General features: G+C 37.4%; 1 protein-coding gene across 3 annotated transcripts; it reads left to right on the top strand.

The window, feature by feature from the left end:
• Positions 1–52: 52 nt before the first annotated feature.
• On the top strand, positions 53–24,980 carry LOC108117505 (protein CREBRF homolog). Of its 3 annotated transcripts, none has more exons than XM_017229990.2 (6): positions 53–194; positions 6,267–6,317; positions 20,399–22,479; positions 22,546–22,801; positions 22,859–22,984; positions 23,052–24,980. In XM_017229990.2, exons 3-6 carry the CDS (start codon positions 20,491–20,493, stop codon positions 23,159–23,161), a joined length of 2,481 nt encoding a protein of 826 aa, XP_017085479.1. In that variant the 5' UTR covers positions 53–194; positions 6,267–6,317; positions 20,399–20,490; the 3' UTR covers positions 23,162–24,980. The 3 variants fall into 3 exon arrangements, with proteins under 3 accessions (XP_017085479.1, XP_017085477.1, XP_017085478.1); XM_017229988.2 differs by lacking the exon at positions 53–194 and adding an exon at positions 5,050–5,356; XM_017229989.2 differs by lacking the exons at positions 53–194; positions 6,267–6,317 and adding an exon at positions 10,328–11,755.
• Positions 24,981–25,642: the final 662 nt, after the last annotated feature.

Below are 25,642 nucleotides of genomic sequence, written 5' to 3' on the forward strand. Positions count from 1 at the left end.
CGCGCGATGCAACCCTGTGTGTAGAATAGCGGAGCAAAAGCAAATGGTAAATAGTCTTCATCTACACCTGCGACCTGCTTGTCGCTCCTAAAAAATCGTGAAAAACCAGAAAATAATTCGTTTAAATTGTGAAAACTCATTGCAATTATAAAGTTTAAAGTGTACGTCATCTTTGAGCTATAAAACCTTATCGGGTAAGTGACGTTATCTGCTAGAATAATGAATTCTAAACTTTTTTGCTTTGTAAGCACTAGAGTATTATTTTCTACGTATGTATGTATATATGTATGTATATGTGTAAATGTTGATTCTGCTTTGCTTTGTTGCTGTTTCGTTACAGCGAACAAAGCGTAACAAATTCTGTATGTATTTGTGTGTTGGTGGGTGTGATGAGGGGAGAGGGAAATGTGTTAGCGTGTGCATTTTGCCCCGCCCCCTTCAATTAGCATAAAACGCTCTTAACCGCAACAACAAAAACAATAAACAAACGTGGTTGCTTGCGTTTATCTGTAGATTTTTGGTGGTTTATTTTTGTCTTCCTTTCAGCTGCTTTTGCCCTTCGCCTTCAACCGCAATTGTCGGTCAGCCGATGAAAAACCTGTTTGTTTTGTTGATTGTTGTGATTTTGTTGTTGCTGTTGTTGCTGTTGTTGCTGTTGCTGCTGCTGGTGGTGCTGCACTGCAATTTCCTTGGCGCAAAATTGGCGCGAAAAGCTTTCCAGCTGCAGAAACGTGGAGAGATGTTGAAATGTAGAAATGTACCATTCCAATCAGGCATTTGGCGCATGCACGCGCCTGTCGTTCGTTGCAGCTTCCATCTCTTTCGCTCCTAACAAGATGCAAATACCGCAATCAGCATTAGCCCCATCTCTTTCCCGTTGACACACATACAAACTTCCGCACATCGTATTCATTCATGACACTGCTATTTACTCCTGCTCTACCCCTCCCTCCGTCTATTGTTTTTTCCTATTCCTTGTGTGCCATTTCGTGGTCTGTTTTTATTTCATTTCACTTTGCATTTATTGCAATTGTTAAGATTATTGTTTTTGCATTCTAACAAAGTCAGTTTAACTTTGCTTACAAATGCAAATTTAGATTACTTACGCGCTCTGTAAATTCATTTTTTATTGATTTTTTTTATAATAGAATTACTTTTAAACAATCAAGTGATATATGTATTTATGTACATAAATGCATACATACATTATGTACATAATTACATAAAATAAAATGTTAAAAAATCTGTGACATTAAGTTTAACAGATTAGACAGATAGTAGTAGCTATGCTAGTTTTAGAGTTATTTCTTTATTATGGTACACTTTTCAATTACACTTTCTCACATTTTCAATTGTTAGAAATTCCTATAAGAGTGGTGCAGCTTATGTTGATATTAACATTATTCATTTCTTATTTTTGACCATGAAAAGTTCCTTCAACTTTTCATGGCCAATATTTTTTGTAAATCTTTCTTTTAAATCAGATAGCCAGATCGGTGCTTGGCCTTGTTTGCCACATGGCCCCCCAAAAAAAGATGAGGAAATCCAGAAGATGAAGGCAAAGACACCCCAAAGATTTTCGCTGGTCCAAAAACCAACCCCCAAAGCTAACTCAACCCCTGTCCTTGGCACTTCCTTGTGCATTTCCTTGGCTTTTTCCGACCTTTTAGGGTGCTTCCAAGGACCTACTGACATGACATTGTAATGGCTTAGAAATTTACACACATCCCATGCTGAGAGCGTGTGTTCCTGCACCCCTTACAATTCTCAGATTGATCCTCCCCCTTTGGCCTAGACTTGGAATATGAGGGGTTGATTTTGGTTTTGACACTGGGGAAAATAATGGTTTAAATTAAAGACATTAGCAGAAATGTATTTTTATAGATGTCAGTATTATTTTCCTTAAAAATATAATTTTAATGTGACAAAAGACCGATTTAGATAATATATAAAACCAAAACATAATTATTTAGAATCTAAAAATGTATATTTGCTTCAGATTTTTTGCAGTGTCCTCTTTTTGACACACTGATCCAGACTCTTTAAAGCGTTTTTTAATTCCTTTACATGGTGAAACAGCCCAGAGCGGAGTTATTCAAATTCCCTTTGTTTGAAGTCCCGTTGAATGGAGAGGGAATTTCATTTCGGCTGGTTTAAAGGAATTTCCTCGATACCACGTGCTTAGATTTCGGGATTTCTAATGAGTCACGGAATTGGGGTTGTTGCTAGGGAAGCTTCTGGGTTCTGAGTGGAGGAACTCGAGCTGAAACTGGATTGCCAAGGAGATTTCTTCCAATCAGTTTTTCTTTGCGAGGGGAAAAACTAGCTTTCCTTCGATTTCATATTAATTCCTTAATTATTACCTCACCGACTTCAAGCTGGTAGGGAAACAGCGAGAGAGGGAGAGTAAGGGGAACCCCCGTAATACACCCTGCTAGGCCAACAAATAACCCGAGGAAAACAATGGAATTTTCATAATTTTCCTTGCCCATCTGGTTTTTCCTTCTTTTGTGTACCTTATCCTCTTAGAACAATGCTGGGGTAAAAGCGCCCCGCTGGAAAAACTAGTTTCTCCGCTTTTCTTCAATCGGTAAAAGCAGAAGGCAAATGTCTTGTAACCAGTTTTTGCTAATTTGTGCACACGTGCAAATCCTTGGACAAAGGATTCTTCAAGGGAAACTCCTTCCAGCCCCCAGCCCTAGGCAAAAAAAGGAAAGTGTTAGGTTTAAAACGCCGCCGGCCAATGACACAGGAAATTAAGGTTAATTCATCAAAAATCTCAAAAAGTTTTCTTCAAGATCCGGAAGGAAAATGCAGTTTCCTTGGATCATTTGTCATTCCAATAATTAGATTCTTGTTATGACATCTCAGGGTTCAAAGTGCGGAGCATCAAGTGGTGTCGAGATGAGTCAGCATTATGGTGATCTTATATGAGAAAATTGGATGGTTATTAATGAGAGTTTAAGATGGGTTCAAGTACTACAGTATAAGTTAAATTTGGGATCAACTGGGATTTCCACAATGTATAAAATGGCATTAAAAGTTTTAAGAAGATTGTTTTAAAAGTAACCTAAAAATTATAATAAGATAAAGTAAAATTGTACATAAACGAGGTCGTAACTGAGAAGATCAGAAGAGATATATATATAAGTAAGTGTTATGATCATATATCCATATAAAAAACTGACCTTAGCTGATCCTCAATTGGGGAAATCCCTATCCAACAATTCCCTTAGATAACCCGTTGAAACTCGACCTTCTGCTCCAATTTTGAACCATAAATCAAGCGCCTTTGTTCCTTAGATTGTTCTACTTACCGAACTGCTTACAGAACTTTGTAAGACAGACAATGGAGAGAGATGAACCAAAAAACAGGACTTATGAAGAAGACAGCCCGCTGCCCTAGATAATCATGGAAAGCATCCCGAGACTCCTTTTTTTATTATTTGCTCGAATGCCAAATTTCAATTTCCAGTTTGCTTTCGAACAAAGCACACGCATATGGATCAAAGGACATTAACTTTGGTGTTGCCGAGGGGAGAAGCGAAGACAGCTTGAAGAGATCTGCCATGGATTCGGAACAATAAAAATAAGACGGGACCAGGACAATGATATGGTAGCGACTTAACTACCCTTGGTAGTTAAAGTTATACTTTATGTTTTTCCAATTTTTCACGTTGCCAGTAAAAACAGTTCCGATTCTTTTCATTCTACGAATTTGTTTTGTTAGTACTTTTAGGTGCGCTTTCCCCTTCCGGATTTCGCTTTCCCATCTAACCCATCATTTCAATAGAAATGTAAATAAGAAATTGTAATAATAATTGAAATGAGTTTTCCTGTAAGGCAAAAGCAATCGTAACGAAACGGAACCACCGAATGGATCTTCCAGGGTGGTTGCAAGAACTCATTTTAAGAAACTGCATGCGGCAACCCACAGTTAAGTATGTAATTTTCTGCCATCCATATGCAGATTTCGGGAAATATAACAATTCAGTTAAAAAATAATAATAAGAGGGGGAAAGGAGCGTACTACCGCTGACATCGATGATTTATAAACTGTTTTTTAATCGCCTGTTTCGCTGCTGGTCGCCGGAATTTCCATACCCATTTGAATTTCTGTTTCGCCAAACAATTTCAATCGATGTAGATAATTGAGCGTTAAAGAGCGTGGAAAATGCAGAAAAGGGGGAAAATGCCAAGAGGGGGAACGAAAGCGGAAAATTAAGTGGAAAGTGACTTTTTAAATAGTCTAAACTGTACTTGGTTGAAGTTAAATTAATGATTAGGCACGTAAGGTGAAGGAAAATTAGTATTGTGGGTAACTTTTCAAGGATAAGACAAGATTTTGTACAAAGTAAGACTAACCAAATAAAGGATCAAAGAAAATTTACAAATCCAAAAAAACCTTTAATAGCCTTTAAGAATTGTTCGAAATTCAATTATGCCCAACTCTTCCAGTGAAAAACAATTTCACTTAAATTTTTATGAACTTTACTAATGGATTTCCATTTAATCGTTTTCCTTGAAATCCATTTCTCCAGAAAGCTTTTTATTTTTGCTGGCTCTGGCCCCCTGTGCAGCTCATAAAAAGTATCCATTTTACTGTACTTATTTTTTGTCGATTTTCTATCCTTTTTTTCGGGTTGCATATCCACGATTTTCCTTGGCATCTAAAATTCAGCGGTGGGAGAAAATTCATTCACTCATTCATGGAAGGAAACTCCTTGCCGCTTAGGGCTTTTCCACCCCGCGTCGTTTGCTGGCCAAACAAAAAGTTAAATCGCCTAGGAAAAACGTCTGTGAAGAAGAGAGTAGATTTGGCGGTATATACATATATATATATATATATCCTTGATGATTCAGGGTTACTTTTCGGTGGTCTTTCCACCCCCCAGCACGCTCATACAGCGGTTATCTTCGCGTCTTCTGCAAGGATATTTCAGGATAGCTACTACTTCTCAAAACTCTCCCGCATTGCCTTGGTGGAGGATTCGCGTGTTTGGCAACCTGAGATTCGACTCTCTAGGTATTCCGCCGCCAGAGGCTGACACAGTTATCGAGTGCAATCCGGACAGGTCGGTTGTGTTCAAGTCGTCGTCCTCCTCGTTGTTCGTTCTCCGTTGTTTGTCCTTCGCGTCGCGTTTTCCGGTTTGTTAGGTCGTTCCCTCGGTCGCCGCGTTATCCATTCGTTCGTTTTTTTGTTGCCTAATCCTTAGGATTCGAGTTATTCAAGCATTTTGCCTAAAGTCGAAATCTTCGCCTTCAACTTTTCGGCGATTTACTTACGCATCGTTTGGTTTTTGTATAATCGCATTTAGAGTCGTGTTTTTGTACGAATTCCGTTTTTATTTCACAAGTAAGTGCACCGGAAAAATAATTGGTATGGTTGGGAGACTTTTTAAATTTGATTTTGAATGTTGAAATTATCAAAAATTGTATGTTTGTATTTTCTAATTATGATTTTAGGGGTCGAAAATATCTATATATCATGACTAGATCTGGAATTTTGAAAAGTATCATCAGGTACAATTTGGGAGAACATTTAATTAATCTACCTTGTTAGTTTTAACAATCATCAATTGTTTGTTTTTCAATTCCCAAATAGGGTTATTTCAGTATTTATTTTTTGAGGAACAGGAAGTGAAAATTCCCGAAAAATCCCATTAAATTGATATTACCAAATTAAGAACTGTCCAAATAATCCTTTATTGTCTCCATGTGGAAATGGAGTGAATCTCTTTGGCTATATACCGCCTTTAACCTTGTCAGTAGTCAAAGTGCTAGCCATTAATTGCGCCAGGCAGATAGCAGCCGGCAATTTATTTATCTGGCTATATATACGAGAATATGCATATATATATATATATACGATCCATGCCTGGCTGGCTTGTTGCTAAACTGCAAATACTTGCACTCGACAGACAGAGTGCAACAATTTTATATCTGCCCGTCTGCAGTTCTCTTTGTTTCGCTTTGGATTTGTTATAATTTCAACAACTTCCGCATTGTCAAACATATAGCATGCATCCTATATATACGAATATATAGTATTATATATATGGCACAGCTAATGCCGACGTCGTCTGCAATCAATGAACCAAGCCACAAAAAGTTATTAATAATAGAAAACTAAAATATTCGTTTGGTTTTTCGCCCACATTTATTATACTCGTTTAACTCATTTTGCACTTTGTACTCATAACTTAAAAATGCAAATTATATTTCTATTTGATATTTTAATTCGTGTTCTTTGTTTCCATTTCCAGGTTGGCATTGAGTAAATTACATTTCGGAAAATTGCCAAAGTAATTAGTGAGGTAAGTTTTGTGGATTTCATGGGTTGATTATGCATAAGAAAGTACATTAAGGTCAACATGTTATTTATGTTTATTCCATTTAACCAATTAATTATATTTAGACTTGAGCTTTGTCCAAGTTATATTTGTATTTTCCATCGCGATGACGCGTTATATTAGATAATGGCAATGCCTTCTTCACAAAAATCAGCAAAAAGAGGCAGAATTTATATACAATATATGTATAAGCAAAGAGCAACCGATTGGCCCTGAACTTGACTTGAGTTGGTCTTTTGGAAAATAGAGTCAATGGTCTGGCCTCTAGTATACGGCCAAAAAAAGTGCTTAGTTGCTGAAAGCGTCAGTCAGTATGGGTATTTTTGTATATATTTTTGTTATTACTTTTTATCAGTTCTTTCCACGATTTGTTGTTGCTGTTGGGGCCAATGAACGTGAAGCTTGCAAATCAGCGAAAAAAAATACAAAAAATATATACATACATATATAAGCTGAAAGAAAATGGGGAAAAAATTGTTTATACAAGCTAGCAAATTGCTAAATGCTTTCTTCTCTATCACATGCAAAGTGCATGTGAGCGAGCGTTCTATTTAAGCTGGCTGAGGGATATAGAGCTATAGCTCATCAAAAATCTGAACAGTCTAGTGGAATCACGTTTAACAAACTGGAACGATTTCCGGTTAAATAGGATTTATTGATAATCTATATTTAAGTGATTTTCTTGAAAAAATGATTACTTTGATTTCCTGCTAAATGGGTTTTATTGTTTGTTTTTATTTTATGACTCTCAAATGGCTTTCTGACTTTCTGCTTATAGATAAAAAACAAAGTTTAAAGTTTATCATTGTAATTGAAAGTTTTTATTTAACTATATCATTATTACTTACCTATTAAATTATTATCAAATAATAGTTATGGGCTATGAATCCACCCTTATCAAAGTTTTCCTGGAAAAATGCGAAACCCGAATCCCTTTGTTTAAACAGCCCATCAAATTAGTGGGCATTATTAATTTACAACACCACCACCCCCCCTGACAAAAAATACGAATTGAAAATGGAAAATTTGTAGGGGTTGGCCGAAACAAAATGAAAACATAATGTAGATATATAGAAAATACCCACACATGATTCCACTGACCAAGTGGGAGTGCAGAAATTTGCCATTGTTATTCGGCCCTCGAAGAGGAGGTGCCTCGTCTGGCGCCCCTTGTGCCAATTTCCATTTGATAAACATAAACAAATCGATACGCGTCACAACAACGTCTCTTATGGATGGGGGATGGACGTGGTGGCGGGGATCTGGGGGAGATCTGGAAGGACTGCTGCATCAGTATATAGACTAACAAGCTTTGTGTACACACTCGCCGGCTAGCCCCCACAAAAAAAAAAAAAAAAATAGAAAACAGAAAGAGAATATAGCTCCTGGGGGTGGTTTTTCTCGGAAGGGTGTGCTGGAAAATTACGACGCAGATATCGCCGAGTTGAGTTCTGAAGGATAAATCCTGTCTCTCCATCACTGCTTTCTCTCGTTCTCACCCACTTTGGCATGTCCTTGATAGTCTGCGGTTGGCATTTTGTTGTGCTTCTGCTTATTCATAACAAAAACAACAGTGAATCGCTAGAAAGCCTTTCACCAGGAAGCTTAGTTAAAGGCTTAAAACAAAGCTCTCGCCTTGGGCGTTGGCAGATGGTCACAGTAAATATTAATGAATTAATTAATTAGGGTTTATTTATGTTTTGGCGTGCGCAGTGAATTAGAAAAACTCACAGAAAATGGGAAATTCGCGGCAATGCATAAACAAGAAGCGAGACTGTGGGGAAACGCCCATTAAAAGCAACGACGAAGGACAACGCCCACAAAAGGAAAATAAAACGAAAAAGGAAACTTATTCAAGGTCTTTGAAGCTTTGCACTGCCTTGAACTTCGGCAAACTGAAAGCGAAAGTGAAAGTGTGGAGCTTCGATCCAAATGAAACCCGAATTGTAACCCCCATATATATATATCTGTATCTACATATATATCTAATCCCTACTCTGTTACGTAGGCGGCTTCGGCGAGTATCGGGAATATATTTGGTAAATACTCGAATGCCGGCGCCCACGTCCTTGAAAATCATTTCTCACTCCTCCCTTGACAGGGGCATATACATTGGGGGTCAGGAAAGTAGGTGCTTGGGTGGCTAGTATTTTATTCAATTAGTTTTTGTGTTAAGAAAGTCTTAGTAAATGAAAGTTCAGGAGATGAAATATCTAAAATACATTGCGAAATATGTAGGGTTATCCTTGAAAGTTTTTTTGTTATTACCTGACCTTAAAGACAGGACCTCTGTTATGGTGTACTTTTGTTTTGACCGCAGCTGTACATACGTACTTATTTACAATGTTATGTTTTGCAATCGTGGGTGTTGTGGGTGGTGGTTGAGTGTTAAACATAGCGTGGGATCGGGCTGTTATCCTTGTTGCTCCCTACGTATCCTTGGCGTTCCCTCTGCAAGTTGGGTCGCAATTTCACATTCAAGGACATGGTCGTGATTTGCTGTCACAGCAGCTACTGGAAAAATAACAAAACAACAAGAACTCCGTGCGTCAGTTGGTTATTTTCCTCGTCGTTGGGTATTATGGACATACCCAGATACATAGAACCCACGTCTGCCTGTTCATTATGTGTATTTACAACTCAATTTCATCGAATTTGTAGACCCTTCTTGTTGCCTGGTATCTATATGGAGGGCTTTCAATTTGATTTGATCCAAGGAAAAGTTGTCTATTAAATCTTGAGAATAATTTGTGGTGAGTCCTTGAATATTACAAGACAAATAAATGGGGCTTGCTTAATGAGTTGAACTAATTTCTTTTCCTGAATTAGAATTTCAAAGAAATATAACATCGAATGACCCTTATCATCAACTGCAGGATAAACAAATAAAGAAATTATCGGAATTCGATATAACATAAACAAAACCATCGAAACCAGATAAAAGCTCAGTAAAATATATCTGCTGAAGGGTCAGTTTTTCCGTTTTTAAAAATGCCAGCTAAGCTCAACTCTATATCGCATTACACTTTTATGGAGCATATTGCATCAGCTGAATATTTATACATCCGAGAAGCTCCAATATGACGAATATATCAAATCAATCCAAGAAATATGACAGAAAAAGCGAAATGCAAAAGATATCTAAAGAAATCAAATCAAACTTGAATTGATATGGCTTTTTGTGCTTCCTTCTTGATTGTTTTTCTTATAAACAAACTAATAAAGATCGGTTGCAAAGGGGAAAAAGTGCAACGTCAGCGAAGGAGAAGAAAACGCGCGCATTTTGCTTATTTTTTTATTGCTTGCAATTTTACTTAATTCTACAATTGGCTTATAGTATTTTGTATTTTTTCGATTGCTGTAAACAAGTTTATTTTTACACTGGCGAAAAATAAAATCAAATCAAAATCAAAGCGCCAGACAATTTCATAACAAAAATTTGCATAAAAAAAAGCCCAAACGAAAACAACAACAATAGCGAATGGGCATGAAAAAGGGAAAACAAGCAGAAGTAAACAACAAAAGTGACGTCAAAACAACAGTGCAAGCAAAATAAGGAGGAAGAGAAAGAGACCGCGGAAGAGAGAGTGGCGGCGGCAAAGCTTTGAAAATGAATTTATTTAATAATCAAATGCAAAAAGCAGAATCATAATAAAAACCAAAACAACAGACTGTACTCGAGCTTTTTGTGCCGCCTCTCTTTTATTTCCATTCTTCTTTCTCTCGCTCCAAAATCGAAAAGTGGAAGTGAAAGAAGCAACAGACTGTGTTTAATTTTGTGTATGTGTGTGTGGGAGAGATGGTGGGGGCATGCGCTTAGGCCGCTCTCTCAAAAGCTGCTCTCCCCAACACTGCAAGAAAATATATTATTATCATTGTCACGGCAAAAGTAAATATAATAGATCAGCCAGAATTCTAAGTCTGAATTAAAGAGCAATAATTAGGACTTAAACCAGATAGTTTTCATTTGCACTATAAAAGTGTAAAAATACACCAATATTTTCAATTTAATATCAGCCGTTGGCTTTTTTCCGGTGCACTCTCTTCCAGCTGTACAATCAAAACAAAAGCGATTGAAGAGCTTTTGGCGCTCTGCTTTTTGGCTTTGTCGCCGAGCTTTGCACACTTTTTATCAATCGGTCAAGAACGTTTGACGAGCGCAGACCAACAAAAATAATCCAACAAGAAGCTAAAGACTCTTTCAAAGCCAAACAGTGTATTGGTGAGCACACACACACACACAAACGCACACATCAAGTGTGATAATCAAAATAAAAAGGAAAACAAAAACAATTAAAGTGTACCGAGAAGATTGAAAAAAAAAACTTTAGAAAAAATCATCTACATAATTATAGTAGATTTGTCATAATTTCGTGAACACCAATAAAAACAAGTTTTTTAGGAATAGCCGCGTTTAACGAACTAGTTTCCGAGGCAACGAAAAACTATAACAATTTGCATAAATAAATAAACCAACAAACATAAACGCTGCCAAACTTGACGAATGCTTTGGAATTTGTCTACCGAATAATATATATACATAAAGCGCTGTGTGCGTGTATATATGTATATAAATTCTTATTAGAACCCCACACACTCCAAAACAAAAACAAAAAAGCGCGAGAGAGAGAGAGAGCAAAGCAAAAAGCCCCAAAGTTTAGGCTTTGCTCTTGCTGGCTCTTTCTTCCATCGATCAGTTGTTCGCTTGCCGCTCAGCTGCTCGGTCGAAACTTGGGAAATAAACCGCAAAATTGACAACAAACCGCGAATGAAGAAAAAAGTTTATGAAATATAGGCAGAAAAAAGGCAAACAAAGCTAATCACAATTTGTTGTAAATTTTTGCCATTAATTTAGAAACGAGTTTCAGAAAAAATTATTGAGTGCGCTCCGCCGAGTACGAGTACGGAATAATACAAATAATAAATTAAAAACGACTTTGTCGCCGCTGATAAGATTCTCCTCCGTCGCTTATCAAAATTCACATATAAACTTGAGTGTTTAGTTTGGTGTGCTATTGTGATTTGGATGATATATACTACAAATGTGCTTCATTATAAATAAATTTTCGTCTTAATCGCCACATGTGTGACCTAGTTTAAAAAAACACAACACACACACACACGCACGCATAATATAACAATGAAATTTACATATAAACGTGGACCTCACCATGCATAATAATTAATAACGAAAACGAGAATGAGGATGAGGAAAAATTAAACAAAAATACAATATCAATTAATTTGTAAACACCGCGCGGGATGAATGTTTAAACTGTGTGCATTTAATTGAAAATCTTCGAGGAAGTAATATAAAAACGCCTTTACAACAAATCAACACAGCATCATTTTCTGGCCTGTTTATAAAGCAACAAGGTGTTAAAACGAAAAAGGCAGATAAGGTGGGTAAGAATATGCAGATATATTTATAAGAAAAGTCTATAAACGACGGTTAAAATCCACAAAAGAGATGCAAAATGAAAAAGTTGAAGTCAAACATAAAAAATTATGGGGTCTTGCTGCTCTATGGAAAGACATAAATGTATTTGAGAATCGTAAACAGAGGCTATAAAAATAGGTAGAAAGATAACTTTGCAGCTTAAAAGGTAATAAAACAGGAGTCCTACTCAGTTTCGTAGACTAAATGATCTAAATTTAAACTGTAAGAAATACTTATAAGTATAAAATACACGAAAAAGTAGATTTATGATCATGTTTGAACTTTCCAGTTGCAACTACCAAGAAATATTTATAGTATCATTAAAAGTATCGGACATAAATCTTGTAAGTTCACAACTTTCTTATGCAGGGATTACAAATTGTAAGTAGCCCTCCATTTCTGTGGCATCTCCCCTCTTTTCCTAAGCCGACACACTGGTAATTTATGATCCCAGGCCAATTAAAAAATTAACTCAAGCCAGAAAAGAGGGGCTCTGTAGACACACTCTTTCCCAATACAGAAACCGAAAACTCTAAAATCAAAATCTAGCCTGCCCTCTGAAATTGGAGAGGCACAAAAACTAAAAACAAAACCAAAACCGAGACAAACAAAAAAAGAGCTAAGCATAGCACATAAACCTATAAACATTTCGGGTTTTATTTATGTATCGAGCACGCTGTTTAGGCGGCTTGGCTTGATAGCGGCTCAAGTTAAGCGTTTCCTGTCGCGTCAACAGAATCTTTTGGGAATCAACCGATACCCCCAAGGGGCCACAAAAATGTTTTGGGATAAAGAAAATATGAATCTGATTGAGGTTCGCTGTCTTTTACTATATTTTTTTTGTACCCATTTGTGCAAATAATCAAAGGCAAACACACACACGCACACGCTGTGAGACACCTACAATGGAAACAAAAGAAAATCAACACACAAAAATTTAGCTTGTGTATAGCAACAAAAAAATTAAATTGAAATTGATTTCAATTTGAATTTTGTTCGCTCGCTTTGAGTTCAGTGTCAGTGCGAAAATTCAAGGTTGAAAACTATTGACTTCTCGCACAAGAAATAAAAATACAAAAAAATAAAATAAAACAAATTCCACAAAAAGCTTCAACACGTGATAAAATAGTTGAGACCCCAAAAAAAAAAAAAACATTCGTACAAATGTTTGGTTGAACTTCTGTGGAAAAACATGGGACAAGAAACCCAAAACATTCCTCTTACCCCTTATCTTAACTTGAGAGCCAGTTTTGAAGTTTTCTAGGCGCCATAGCATTACGTATACGCCCTGAGTCCAGCTGCTACCTCGCTTAATTGTCTGCTGAACTTTCGATTTATGCCATCTCGTTGGTAAATCATACTGGCTGTGACTCAAGACTTAATCTGGCGATAAGAGTTATAAAGTAGGCAGGCAGGCAGGTATTCAATAAAAATTCGCTTGAAAAAAAACCAAAATAAACCAAAAAATATAAATTAGGGCAGAGCTGTGTATGGTGTGAGTGATTAGAATGCTGATTGTGCTTGGAAGTAAATAAAAACAAACGAATTTAGTAAAAAGCCTTTAAAGAAGGTCGTCACAAATAAAATAACTCCTAGTCTGGAAAAAGAATTAAGTTTGAAATCAAATTAACTAATAATAAGAAGAATGAATTTCTTCAGAAATTCATTTAAGTCATCCTTATTGAGCTGCTAGAATTGTTATCTTTTAATTTTCCCCTTCAATCAACAGAATATTAAATAGAATTACTCTATCATGAAATAACATTTTTCAATAGCCTCATAGAGCCCCCAAGTAAAACTGTCAGTAAAAGTGTTTATCATAACTGGTTCTAATCATTTATCACATAAATAACTTTATTATTTACACATTATAGATGTCATAATTCATTTACATGTTGTCGAAAAAAAATATTTGCTTTTACATTAACATTATGCAAATACCAGATAGTGGATGATCTATCAAACGGGTGATATTGCATCATTATTGTGATTCCCTCTCCCGAGATGAGCAGAAACGAAACTTTGCTTTCTATTTTATTTATTTGTTTGTTTTCCAATCAATTTGTTTGAAACAGATTTTTACATATTATTATTTGTTCAAATTGCCGACTATATAGTCTATATACGGTCATTTACTTTTGCTGGCCTGGCCTTCAACTTTCTTTGTTGCCTCTGGCGGAGGAGATTTTTGTGATCTTTCCAGAGGCTGTTCCGCGGATGCGGCCATTAAGCAAACTTGTTTGCTTTTCTTTGAAATTTCTTTAGCAAAAATATATTTAAATACACAATTATATATACATATTTATATTGTTGTTGTTGTTGTTGTTGTTGTCTTGCTGTCTCTTGATTTTTTAAGTGCTACTGAGTCATAAATGTTTTTAATGTTTACAAACACACACACTCGCCTTAAGATCCCTATGTTTTTGGGTCAGTTTGTGGAAAGGGACTGATCTATTTATATAGCCCAGGCGGGGGCGTAAACTTCCTGAACTGAAATTTGTTTTCATTTGGTTGCTAAAAACAAAACATACGTTTGCCATTTTTTGTATGTTGGCTTATCTGTTCATTCGCAGCTGCTCGATAAGATAAGTTCGCCCCTAAAAAAATTAGAGGGGACAACAAAATTTGCAAGTGCCTGACCCATTGAAAGTATAGCTTATCAGTTGCCCATTGTGTCGTCTCTGGTGGCACGCGGCTGTTGGCTGATAAGAGGAGGGGGCTCAATATGGGGGACAGCTGACGAGCCAGACGCCTCTGGAGGGTCTGGTTTCTTGCCACTCGATAAGGAGGCGCGAAAATCACGTGTTCCTGCCTCCTCCCTCTAGTTAAGAGTCAGCAGCGTCATCAGACGCGATTCTTCGATCCCTTTGTGAAATGCATTTGCTTTGCTATTTGTCTAGCTGTCTACAGACGTATCGGTCTGAAAAGCTATATAGAGTCTGGAAGTCACGATTCATATTCCGATTTCGAACCAGCAAGAGTGGCAGCAGCAGCTTCTGTTTGTTTAAGTATTCAGAGGACTTGTGCTAATTTCTTTTTGTGCTGCTAAATCGATATAAATTGATTTTAATTATTTATCTATTAGCGAATCGGTGGGGAAGCAAACATTTGATTGGTTGGCTTGGCAGGATGGGAGAGTATAGATATTTTTGGAATTTCCATTGCGAAAGTATTGTATGTATTAGGCACTTTCAAAGTGCCAGATCAATCATCATATCAATTAGTATTAGCCAAAAAAAAAAAAACGTAAAGTTGCAATAATTATAATTGTCACTTTGAGACTTTCTAAGCGATTCTAAAAGTTTGTAGCTTTGTTAGAAAGCAAAGTTCATGGGAGTTCGAGGGGGGTTTCGACCTTTCTGTGCGATTCTCAAAGTCTTAGTTAAACTATGGAAATGCAGTTTGAAATGCAAATTGATACGTTTCTTATATATTAACCTAGATCTCTCACCTCCAACGACTATATATATATTCACTTCCCTGAGTTCGCTGATCGATGTCTTGCCACACGCTCTCTACCCCTTCCTCTTCCATCATCAATACAACAATTTACAATTTGCGTCAGCTGTTTGTATAAGAAGTAAAATGTATATAAAACGAAAAGCAAAACAAAAACCGAACGCGACAGAGCGTGTTATATCATCAATTGCTAGACATTCGCTATGCTATGCTAAACATTCCGGCATATGAATACTAAATAAGCGCTAGAATCGAATGCCCAATACCTAGACTTGTACACTTAGAGAAATCTACGTATTTATGGTACTTCTAGTTTAGATTTCAAGTATATTTTATCATAAATATTTTTCTCTGTGTACCTATTTATACCCCTACAAAACGAGGCCACTAAAAATAAGTCGAAGGAACTTGCACTTGGCTCTGTGGCTACCTCAACATAAATTCGTTTATCACTGTGTGGGTGGGTGTTTTCTTCGTTGTATAGGTGCTTTGTGGCTGTGTGTGTAGGTGCATGCAAAAATTGCGTGTTCCTAAAATTAGAGCAAAGTGTGAGCCATAGCACAGAGACAAAGGTAAAAGTGACTTGCACAAATTGCACAAAACAAAGAAATGGCTAAAGAAGTGGCGAAAGGTTGGATTTTCACAAGGGGTTTTCACAGAGAAACCTAATTAAGATTAGGATAATCATTTTATCAAAAGGCAGTCAACCTCTTAAATCAGTTTTTAGTGCAGTATGAAACCGAAATAAGGCAATACCAAGGGGTACCGTTAAACCCCTATGACTAAGCCACTGCACAAAAGACTTTGGCCAGAAAGAAATGGAAACTCAATGTGAAAGAGAACACACGAGTGGGGAAAAACTGCATGCAGTCGGAACATGTGACGGATGATGACGAATGTTGACAAAAACAAATCCCAGAGCGTAAGGCGGGAAAAGCGGGGCGACCAGATGGAAATTATAGAGCACCTATAGCCCCGCCTAAACCCCGCAACAGACATTGACCACTGCCACTGACCCATTGATAATGCGGAACGGAAGTTTCTCCCAACCAGCGGTTCTCTGTCTTACTCTTTTTTTTTCTGTTTTGCCTTTGTTTTTATTTTCATTTTTAGTTTATTGCTTTTGTTTTGAGCTAGTAGGACTGAATTTTGATCTCCCACTATGAAATATTGATAATGCAAACGTGTCGCGCTCGGCTGTTTCGACTTAATCACAATGTGGATCTAGTTCTAGGTAAATATAAGTAAAATAGAAAGTGGGAAATGCAAATTTTACAGATTCTTTGTTAAGAAAAGGATCGTTGAACTTGTTTTTATAATCTATAATAGAAACTATAACACATTTGTTAGAATAGACAGAAAATTTTCACTCAACAAAATCATTGCTGAAACTTGAAAAATAAACAACCAGCTGATATGAGATAATTTATTATAATTTATACATAATCTGATCTCAATACAGAAAAACCAGTTCATTAAAAAGTATTTAAAAGTTTTTGAGCCAGTATAAAATTTTATTACGCATACGTAAGTTGTTAAATTTAGTTAAACATGGCGTATGAGTAATTTTGTCATTTCCACACAAGTGATCCTTTCTTTCGCAAGAATTTCAATTTCCTCATTTCGTTTTTCTTTGACTTGTGCTCCCCAGCCGTGCAAATATGGCCTAAGAACGCTCTACACTTACAAATGTATATGTACATACATACACAGAGCAATCAACAAGCACATGAAATCCCCCACTCACACTAGCGAACAAGAATCTAGTATAAATTCTGGCGAAATGTAAAAGCTTCCATTTTTGTTATTGTAAACCAGCAGCGAAAACAACAACCATAAAAACCACAACAGACAAAACTCGTCAGTCAAGCAAAGCTACAAAAAGCTTAAAACTATATTATATACACAACACAAACAACGCTACACATTGCCTATATATAAATAACTAAAGTCTACGAAGATGGCGACAAAAGCAAATAGACGGAAAACATATGTTGCTCAGAAACTCAGGAGTAAAAGAGAGCGAAAAAGCGCCCACGCTCTCGTCAAAGCTTTTTGTATTTGTTTTTTATTTACAAGCGTCGCGTTTTGTTTACAACTCTACAAGCTTATTTCCCTGTATGGGTGAGTGGAAAACAAAGGCAACTCTGCGATAAATTATACATTCAAAACAAAATATAAAAAATAAACAGTTTTGACCTTGGGTTTGCTTAAAATTAGTGCTCTCCCATCGCTGCTCTCTCTTTTCTCTCTTTCATTTAATTTGTTGATAGCAAGCCACGCTAACAGTTTTTTCACTGTTTTTTTCGTTAGCTATAGCTTTTCTTGGTCATTGTCATTATTATTGCATTATTTCATCGTTTGTTGAAATAAGCTGGCACAAACTGAACCGTACATGTGTTTATAATATCGCTAAATTTTAATTTTAATTTCTTTTTTTTTTATTATTTATTTCCATTTCCCTTTCGTTGTTGGGAATTAGTCACATAACGTGCATATTGGTCACGCCTCGAGCTGGAAACTTGTACTTTACCCCTTAGTGGAATTACCTTCCAAATGCTTTTCACGTGCATCCCAATCGGTTTTAATTAGTTTATTTTGCCTGTGGAGGTACAGTAGGTACTCCCTAGGATAACTAGAAGCTTTAACATTATTAAACTTTCCTTCATTTAAGGGTTTTTTGTATTAACAGAGGGAACAATGGATTAGCAGATAACGAAATGTAAAAAATTTACATGGGCTCTTTTGAACTTAAGCCGTGTAAAGTTTATGCCTTTACACTTTTACATCATATTATAAAAATTAATTATACGTAATATCTTAGTAAGTGGAAGATACTTACTACTAAAATAAACTCAGTAAGTGAATAATACGGAAGAGCAACTGTATGTTACTTTTTAGTATCTATTCGTACATATATATTTCAGCCTACGATATCAGATGCTTTGGATCAGATGTTCGTCGACTGCCCCGTTTTTCTCCCCACCAAACATTTCGCGTTCATTAACTCACGGCGCTTGTGTGCGTGGGGAATTTTTTAATGGTATTATTCATTATATAGAAATGCCCGTTTATCTTTTATTGTGTGTGCTCCTCCAATGTTTGCTGGTCTTCTTCACTTTTTTGTACGATTCCACTTGGGGCTTTTTCTGGTTGTTCTTTTTTTTGTTTTATTTTTCGTTTTTTTTTCGGCAGCCAATCTGTAATAAATTCTTTTTTATTCGCCCCTTTGCGTCTATTTCCATGTTTGATACTCGGTTTGACGAGTATATATAGATGTATATATGTACATATATAATATATAAGCGGCCCATTCGGGTTTTCGGTTCCTATGTTTTGGTGTTTGGTCGGTTCTCGCTGGTTTTTGTTGTTGTTTTATTTGTTTGGCCTTCAACGCGTTCAGCTACCTTTGACGAATATTAAACAATTTCAAGAGGAAATAGCAATAATGTAAAGAAACCAGAGATACAGGCATATCACTTAGCTAAAGTAGAATTTGGTCTGGGCTTGAGTTGGTGTGTTTGCCTTGTATATCGAGAGGCGGTTTCCTACCCGCCCACTCTGCTCCCCCAGCCCCCTTTTCCCTTCCATTTGAAACTGTCGGTATGTATATGTACACATCGTTTGACCTTCACGTCTTGGGACCGGGCATTACAAAGTTCAAATCGAAACTGCCGCATGTTGGCTAATGTAAAACGGAGACCTTATCATCTAGAATTTGTTCACTTATCGGCTGTAATGGATGAAAGATAAGCCAATCGGGGGGATCATGATAGGGTTCGCTGTGGGTTAATATGCTATTAAATAATAAGGGGATTAGAAGGGGCTTTGTTGTTGTAGAAATAACATATTACAGTGTAAAATATTTAGAATTTCCTTGAAATAACACCTTTCTTTAATCTTTTCCGGCTCACCTTTAATTAAGATGTACCTCCTCATGGTCATTTCCTCGAATTTTCAATATTGCACGGCGCAAAATGTGCCAAATCCCTTATACTAGATGCACTTTTCGTTCCTGATTTATGAACATTAAATGGAAAACGAGAATGTTGTATTTTCATTTGTAAACAAACTAATTAATATTTATTATCCAGCCACAGAATGTGGAAAACAACAATACCCGGTTCCGCCCCTCCCTGGAGGAGGCCTTTCACCTGACCATGAGAAGAGCGAAGAGAACTAAAAGAATCGAATCAAACCCGAAAATGGCTTACTAATTTTGCACAAAAGTTTGCCATTTCTTGTTTTCTCTTCGATCCCATATTGTTTTTCTATATAATTTTTTTTGCCAGTTCTTTTTTGTTGTTTTGATGGGCAAAACAAAGCTGTTGATGATTTCTCTGCCTTCTTGCTTTCAAAAAATTTGTTGTTCACCAAATCAGTAAAAAAGTATTGGGAGAGAGAGGAGGAAGAAAGGGGAGGGGACCTGGTCTATCATTGTTGTTTCTCTTCTACCTTTTGGCTTGCCTTAAATATAGGCGATAACCATAACAAATAACAAACTTTGAATAGTGTTGAGTTGGCTCTTGGATTTGCAAATTCTTCAGATTACGTTTATCTGTTCAGTTTTCAGTGATATAGCAAGTTGTTTTGATACTAGTTTATATACCAAAGGGATTAGATAATGAGATGATGAATGGGGAAAGTTACAGTTATGCAGAAAAAGCAAGCAAGTTTAAGTTAAATCAATCTTATCATGATTAGTTAATTTATTTAATTAGCCCTGCGGGTAAAACCATTTACCATTCCCCACAGTCATAATTTATGTAGATATTTTCATTTAATCAACTCAATCACGTGTTGGGACCGGCAAGTTACGAACTTTTGAACATGTGAGCCCATCAATTATAATCTTGCCTTGGGTTTGGCTTGGGTAAGAGCTTTAGTTCCGGCTAGATAACAGCTGCAGGGTTACTTAGCATATGTACATGCCACTACTATCGGAATTGGGCTAAACGTAGAATGTCTCAATCGCTGGCCATTGGGAAACCAGTAACCAGTCAATGAGATTGGAAATGAGAATGCTGGCTGCCGCCAAGGTTGTCTGGCCATTATAAAAGTCATAATTTATTCATTTAATGAGAAGCCGTCTCTCTGTTTCCACTGCAACTGGTCTGATTTGATTTGTCTTTTTTTTCTCTTTCAGATACCACAAGACAACATCGGGCCTGGGCGCCCATCTAGAGAAGGAGTAGTTATAAACCTAGAGAAGATCGCGGGATTCCACCGCGACATACAATGACAGAGAATCAGCTGTATCCCATGTCATCGGAATTCTTTGACACCGGCTCGAACAGCAGCAACAACACACTCAAATACGATCTGTATTCGCTGGGTTCCACCGTTGTGGGTGCGGCTCTGCCCACGTTGACCATTAATACGGGCTACGGCAGCGGCAGCAGCAGCATCAACAGCAACAATAATAATAATAACAACAACAACAATAACAATAGCAGTAGTCACAGCAGCAGCAGTAGCAGCAACTGCTCCACCAGCACCACAAATACCTGTAATGTAATGCTAAGTACAACGGCCATAACAATACCACGCAGCAGCAACCACAACCAGAGCCATCATCATCCGTATCAGCAGTCGGATTTGCAGACACCTCGTCATCATCCCAGTCCCCTACACGCAATGCCCACAATGACCCACCAGCAACATCAACTGCATCAGCAACAGCAACACCACCACCAGCAGCAGCAGCAGCAGCAACAGCAAGAACAGCTGCAGCATTCGCATTTGGCATTGGGTGAGCTTTCGGATTTTGGTCTAGATGCTCTCGATGCCGCTTCCCTTTCACCCACCCTGCTGCAGGATGTGAGCCTGAGTGCAGCTTCTCCTCTAAACTCGACACTGTACAATGGCAACACCAGTGGAGCAGGCAGCAGCAATGGATTAGGTTCGGGCAGTAGTGCCTACTTTACACCCGACATGTCGCACAGCCTCAGCCTGAATGTGGTCAGTGAGCAGGTGTTGCTGCAGGAAGCCGTCGCCCAGAATGAGTTGCTCTACGAGATGACACCAAATTCGAATGCCATGTGGAGTGATATCAGCAGTGCCATTATCCATACCAAACACGAGCCATTCAGCCTGGACGATGACTACATCTTTCCCAACGACAAGGCCGAGATCCAGGCGGCCGATCTGTCCGATCTTAATGGAGGCGATTTCCTAGATGTCATTGGGAACATAGAGGATTTCTTGCCGCAGACCACAGTCTCTCAAAGTGTCAATTTCTTGCTGTCTCCGCAGACCCAAGGACAGGATGCCCTGGTGGCACCGCCAATGGAACTTCTACAACAGCAGCAGCAGAATCAGCAGCAACTGCATGTTGGTAGCTTGCCACAATTGCAGACACTGCTCACGCTAACCCAGCAACAGCAGCATTCGAACAGTTCCTCCACTAGTCCTTATGAGATCTATCACAGTACACCCCAAAAGCCACAACAACAGCAGCTATCTGCCAGCTTTTCGCCCGGCAGCCAGGCTTCTCAATCGCCATTAACCCCACCGCCACCGCCGCATGCCAATCGACCACCGTATCAGGTGGTAAAGTCGCGCAACATGCAGGAACTGATGAAGAAGGGCTATCCCATGTCCTCGCCACCAGAGCGCTCGATACTAAGTCAAACCGCCGCTCTAAGTCCGGGTGGTAGTAGTGGTTTTGGCAGCTCGGCTTCCGGAAACAGTACAACTACCAGTAATCAGACACCTGGATCAGCCGTGCGCAAATCCTTTGGTCACCAGAGCGCCGTGGATAACTCTCAGCTAAGTCGTCTCAGCTCTTCGGCTCCAACACACCTGGGATTGGAGCACATCTGGATGCGACGAGAGCCACGACAGCATTTACTCTCCACCGGCTCGCTGGCCGAGGCCGATAGCTACTCCTCGCTGAGCACGGGCAGTGTTTTGTCTCCCGATGGCATCGACTTCTCGCAGGACGATGACGATGACAATTCTAGTGAGAACAGCGACAACTACGACGACTTCAGCAGCGACAATGGACTCTCTGGGGATGAAGATGAGACACGCACCTCGACACCGAATCATTTGTCCGGCAAGGGCAAAGAGCGATTCTTCTGGCAGTACAATGTACAGGCCAAGGGACCCAAAGGGAAAAGGCTGGTCTTCCAATCGAAGCTAGAAGATCCCCATGTGCTGAACGAGGTGACTGACCCCGTCTTTAGTCCCACGTGCTCCGTACGTGGTATCAAAGTGTACAAGGTAAGCTTAATGATTTTAAATTTTAAGTTTTGAGTATTAATTTCCTTCTTTTTTTTTCTAAAACAGCACAGTGGAAAGGCTCGCAAGGGCGATGGCAACGATTTGACCCCCAATGCCAAGAAGCTGCACAACATTGGCAAGGAATTGGACAAGCTGAGCCGCACCATCAACGACATGACGCCGGTTTCCGAGCTGCCCTTCAATGTGCGCCCAAAGTCGCGCAAGGAAAAGAACAAGCTGGCCTCACGTGCCTGTCGCCTGAAGAAGAAGGCTCAGCACGAGGCCAACAAAATTAAGCTTTATGGCCTTGAAATTGAACACAGTAAGTAGCTTGTTCATCATGAAATAAGAAAAAAGATTAAAAGAAATGTATTTCCAGAGCGCCTCATTAATGGCATTGCCGAACTTAAGCAGGCATTGGTCGTCAAGCATCGCACCAAGACTCTAGGAGAGCCCACCGAGGAGGTGGACCAACAAATTTCACGCATTTATACAACCGCCTCGTGTAAGTATCATTAACATATTTACCTATTATAAACCTTAAACTAATGAGGTTTGTTTAATTTTTTTAGCTGGAATCCGCATTGCGGGTGGCTCAACGGATTTTGTGAACAAGGTGTTGGAGAATATGCGCGGCGGCATGCCAAATGGAGGACTCGAGGAGCTACGTAAATCGTCGTAGACCCAAAACAGAATATCTAAAGCTAACGAACCGCCCATCAAGATTAGTTTAAACAAGTTAAGAGCCGCATAGGAGTCCCAGCAACAGCAACTACCAAACCGACACCACCAACCAACCAATAACTGAAACCCATATTTTGACAGGATCACAATTGGATTTGGAATGGAAACAGAATGGGAAAACAACGGAAACATTTTCTTGAATTAAGGATTAATCAAGAAAATACTTACTGAACCTGCATCCCTCCTCAATACACAATGTTCTGTTAAAATTGTTCTGCATGAGTGATATAATATTGATAACCGAGATAATAACTGTGATTTAAAGAGCCTGGGCTTTGTATGTTTTGTATGGCAGGAAATAGAAGAAAATATTTTTTACTTTTTTCGCGACCAATTCGAAACCAGAAAGCCAGAGCCAAACAAACGTAAACAAAAGAAAAAAACAAAATTCCTTTTGAAAATGCAACATTAACAAATTGAAAGAAAGAAAGAAAAAAACAAAAAACGAAAAGAAAGAGGCAACCACAAAACAAAACAAAACTGAAAAAGAAAAAGAAAATGTGTAAAAAATACAAAATTTTGTTTAGATGCTAAGAATGTTAATGAACGGAATGTTAGAATGAGAGCAAGTGAATTTTGTAGGACTTCGCTACCAGTTTTACCTGCTTAACGAATAAGGGTTTGAATTCATTTGATTCGTTTGGAAAAACAAGATTATCTGGAATGCTAAAAATCATTTAAAATTAAGTTATATACAACTGCGATTTATCTGTTTAAGTTTTTAAAAAGAAGAAAGCTATATTAACGCTGTATAATTTGGTTCAATGTTTTAGTCATAGGTTTTTACATTTAACTCAATGTGGAGAGAGAGCTTTTATATAGAACATACATATATACCTACATATATATATATATTAAATTTATCGGTAATCCTAATTGTTTTGGCCCCTCATCCAATATATATTTTATGGTCCTAGGTTGTCGTTCTTAAGTTTTCCATTTTGTTAAAGAAAAGTTTGAATTGTTTCCAAATATGAATGTTTTGCGAAACTTGATTAATTTACTTAAATGCTATAAACTATCTATATATACATACATATACATACATGCGTGGTGATATAATTTTAATTTGTCTTTTTATGCTTTTATTTCTTGATGTTAAGTGTAGGTTTCAAAATGCTTGAATTCTATAGCTGAGAATGAAGTAATTTTAAGTTTTTCTATTATCCATACGATTTGCTATATGAAATACCTTCAATATAAATTATAATTTATTAATTTTTAGGCACACATGAAAACATTTTCAAGGCTTCAGTTTTACTTTTCACTTTCGGGCTACTCCAAAACAAAAAAAAAATTAACAAAAAAATATAAGAAAAAACACCAAACAAAAAAGTAATACCACTTTGAGTTTTATTCTAATTTTGCATTATCGAAATGAATATTTTTGCTCTGCTTCGATGCTAATTTTGTGATATTTGTATTCAAATTTACTTTGTTGTGTAATTCGTTTGGGGCGGGATACTCCTCCTTTTTTTGGTTTTTATTTTACATTTACTATTTGTAGCCTTTCTTACTGCTATTTGTTGCTTAACGTGTTGTGTTCAATTGATATCAAAAGAATTAACTTTCGAAAGGGAAACTACATTCTAACTGGAGGGTAACAGAAACAGATCGAGAATGAGAACGAAAATACAAATTACAAAAGTGATTCAAGTTAAAAACTTAGAACTTAGGTACTCGTATCACCCACAGCGATGAACACGTGGACATAACAAATTGTAGTTGTTAAACTAGGCTTAAACAAATATAATACATAAAACAAAAAACAACCAATTGAGCGCACATAAATTTTTAAAAAATCAAACACACAAAATTGGCCATCAGTTTTAGGGTTTTCAAATTCATGTCTTGGGAGCTTAAACTCATTACATAAGTGATAAGAATTCAAAATTACAATTTAGAATTTTAGAATGTGGACACACCATCTACATATACATATACACTCACACAAAGTACAAGCGCAAGCAAACATACAGAATACAGAATACAGATTATGTATGATGATCTATGCATATATCATTATTAAGTCAGGTTGCTTAGGTTTTAAGTTGGCTTTGTGTAAAATGTACAGAGTAAAGCAAACAGAATTCAAGGCGAAGCAGCATTGAAATAAGCACGACAGTTCCTCAGTGTTTAATATTGTATAATTAACATATTAAATATATATTTAAAACAAAACAAAAATGTATACCTAAATGTTACGGATATTGTAAATGTGTGTGCTTTATATAAATGTGCTTCAGAGAAAACAACAACTTTTATATACATAACGAAACTAAGAAAACTACCTCAAAACACGTTGGAAATGAAGTTCAAGTTTCATATTCGGTAGAGAAGCAGAAGAATTACAATTTGGAAAGTAAATATAATTTATATAAATATATGAAAAACAAAAACCAAGAGCCTGATTCATGTG

Source organism: Drosophila eugracilis, unplaced genomic scaffold, assembly GCF_018153835.1.
Source record: "Drosophila eugracilis isolate 14026-0451.02 unplaced genomic scaffold, ASM1815383v1 contig_75, whole genome shotgun sequence".
NCBI lineage: Eukaryota > Metazoa > Arthropoda > Insecta > Diptera > Drosophilidae > Drosophila > Drosophila eugracilis.

What these genes read in the sequence shown, in the direction of transcription:
- LOC108117505 (XM_017229990.2), top strand. Translation starts at nt 20,491, where the DNA reads ATGACAGAGAATCAGCTGTATCCCATGTCATCGGAATTCTTTGACACC. An exon ending in GTGGTATCAAAGTGTACAAG is followed by an intron (nt 22,480 to 22,545) that starts GTAAGCTTAATG and finishes TTTCTAAAACAG; the next exon opens with CACAGTGGAAAGGCTCGCAA. An exon ending in CATTTATACAACCGCCTCGT is followed by an intron (nt 22,985 to 23,051) that starts GTAAGTATCATT and finishes TAATTTTTTTAG; the next exon opens with CTGGAATCCGCATTGCGGGT.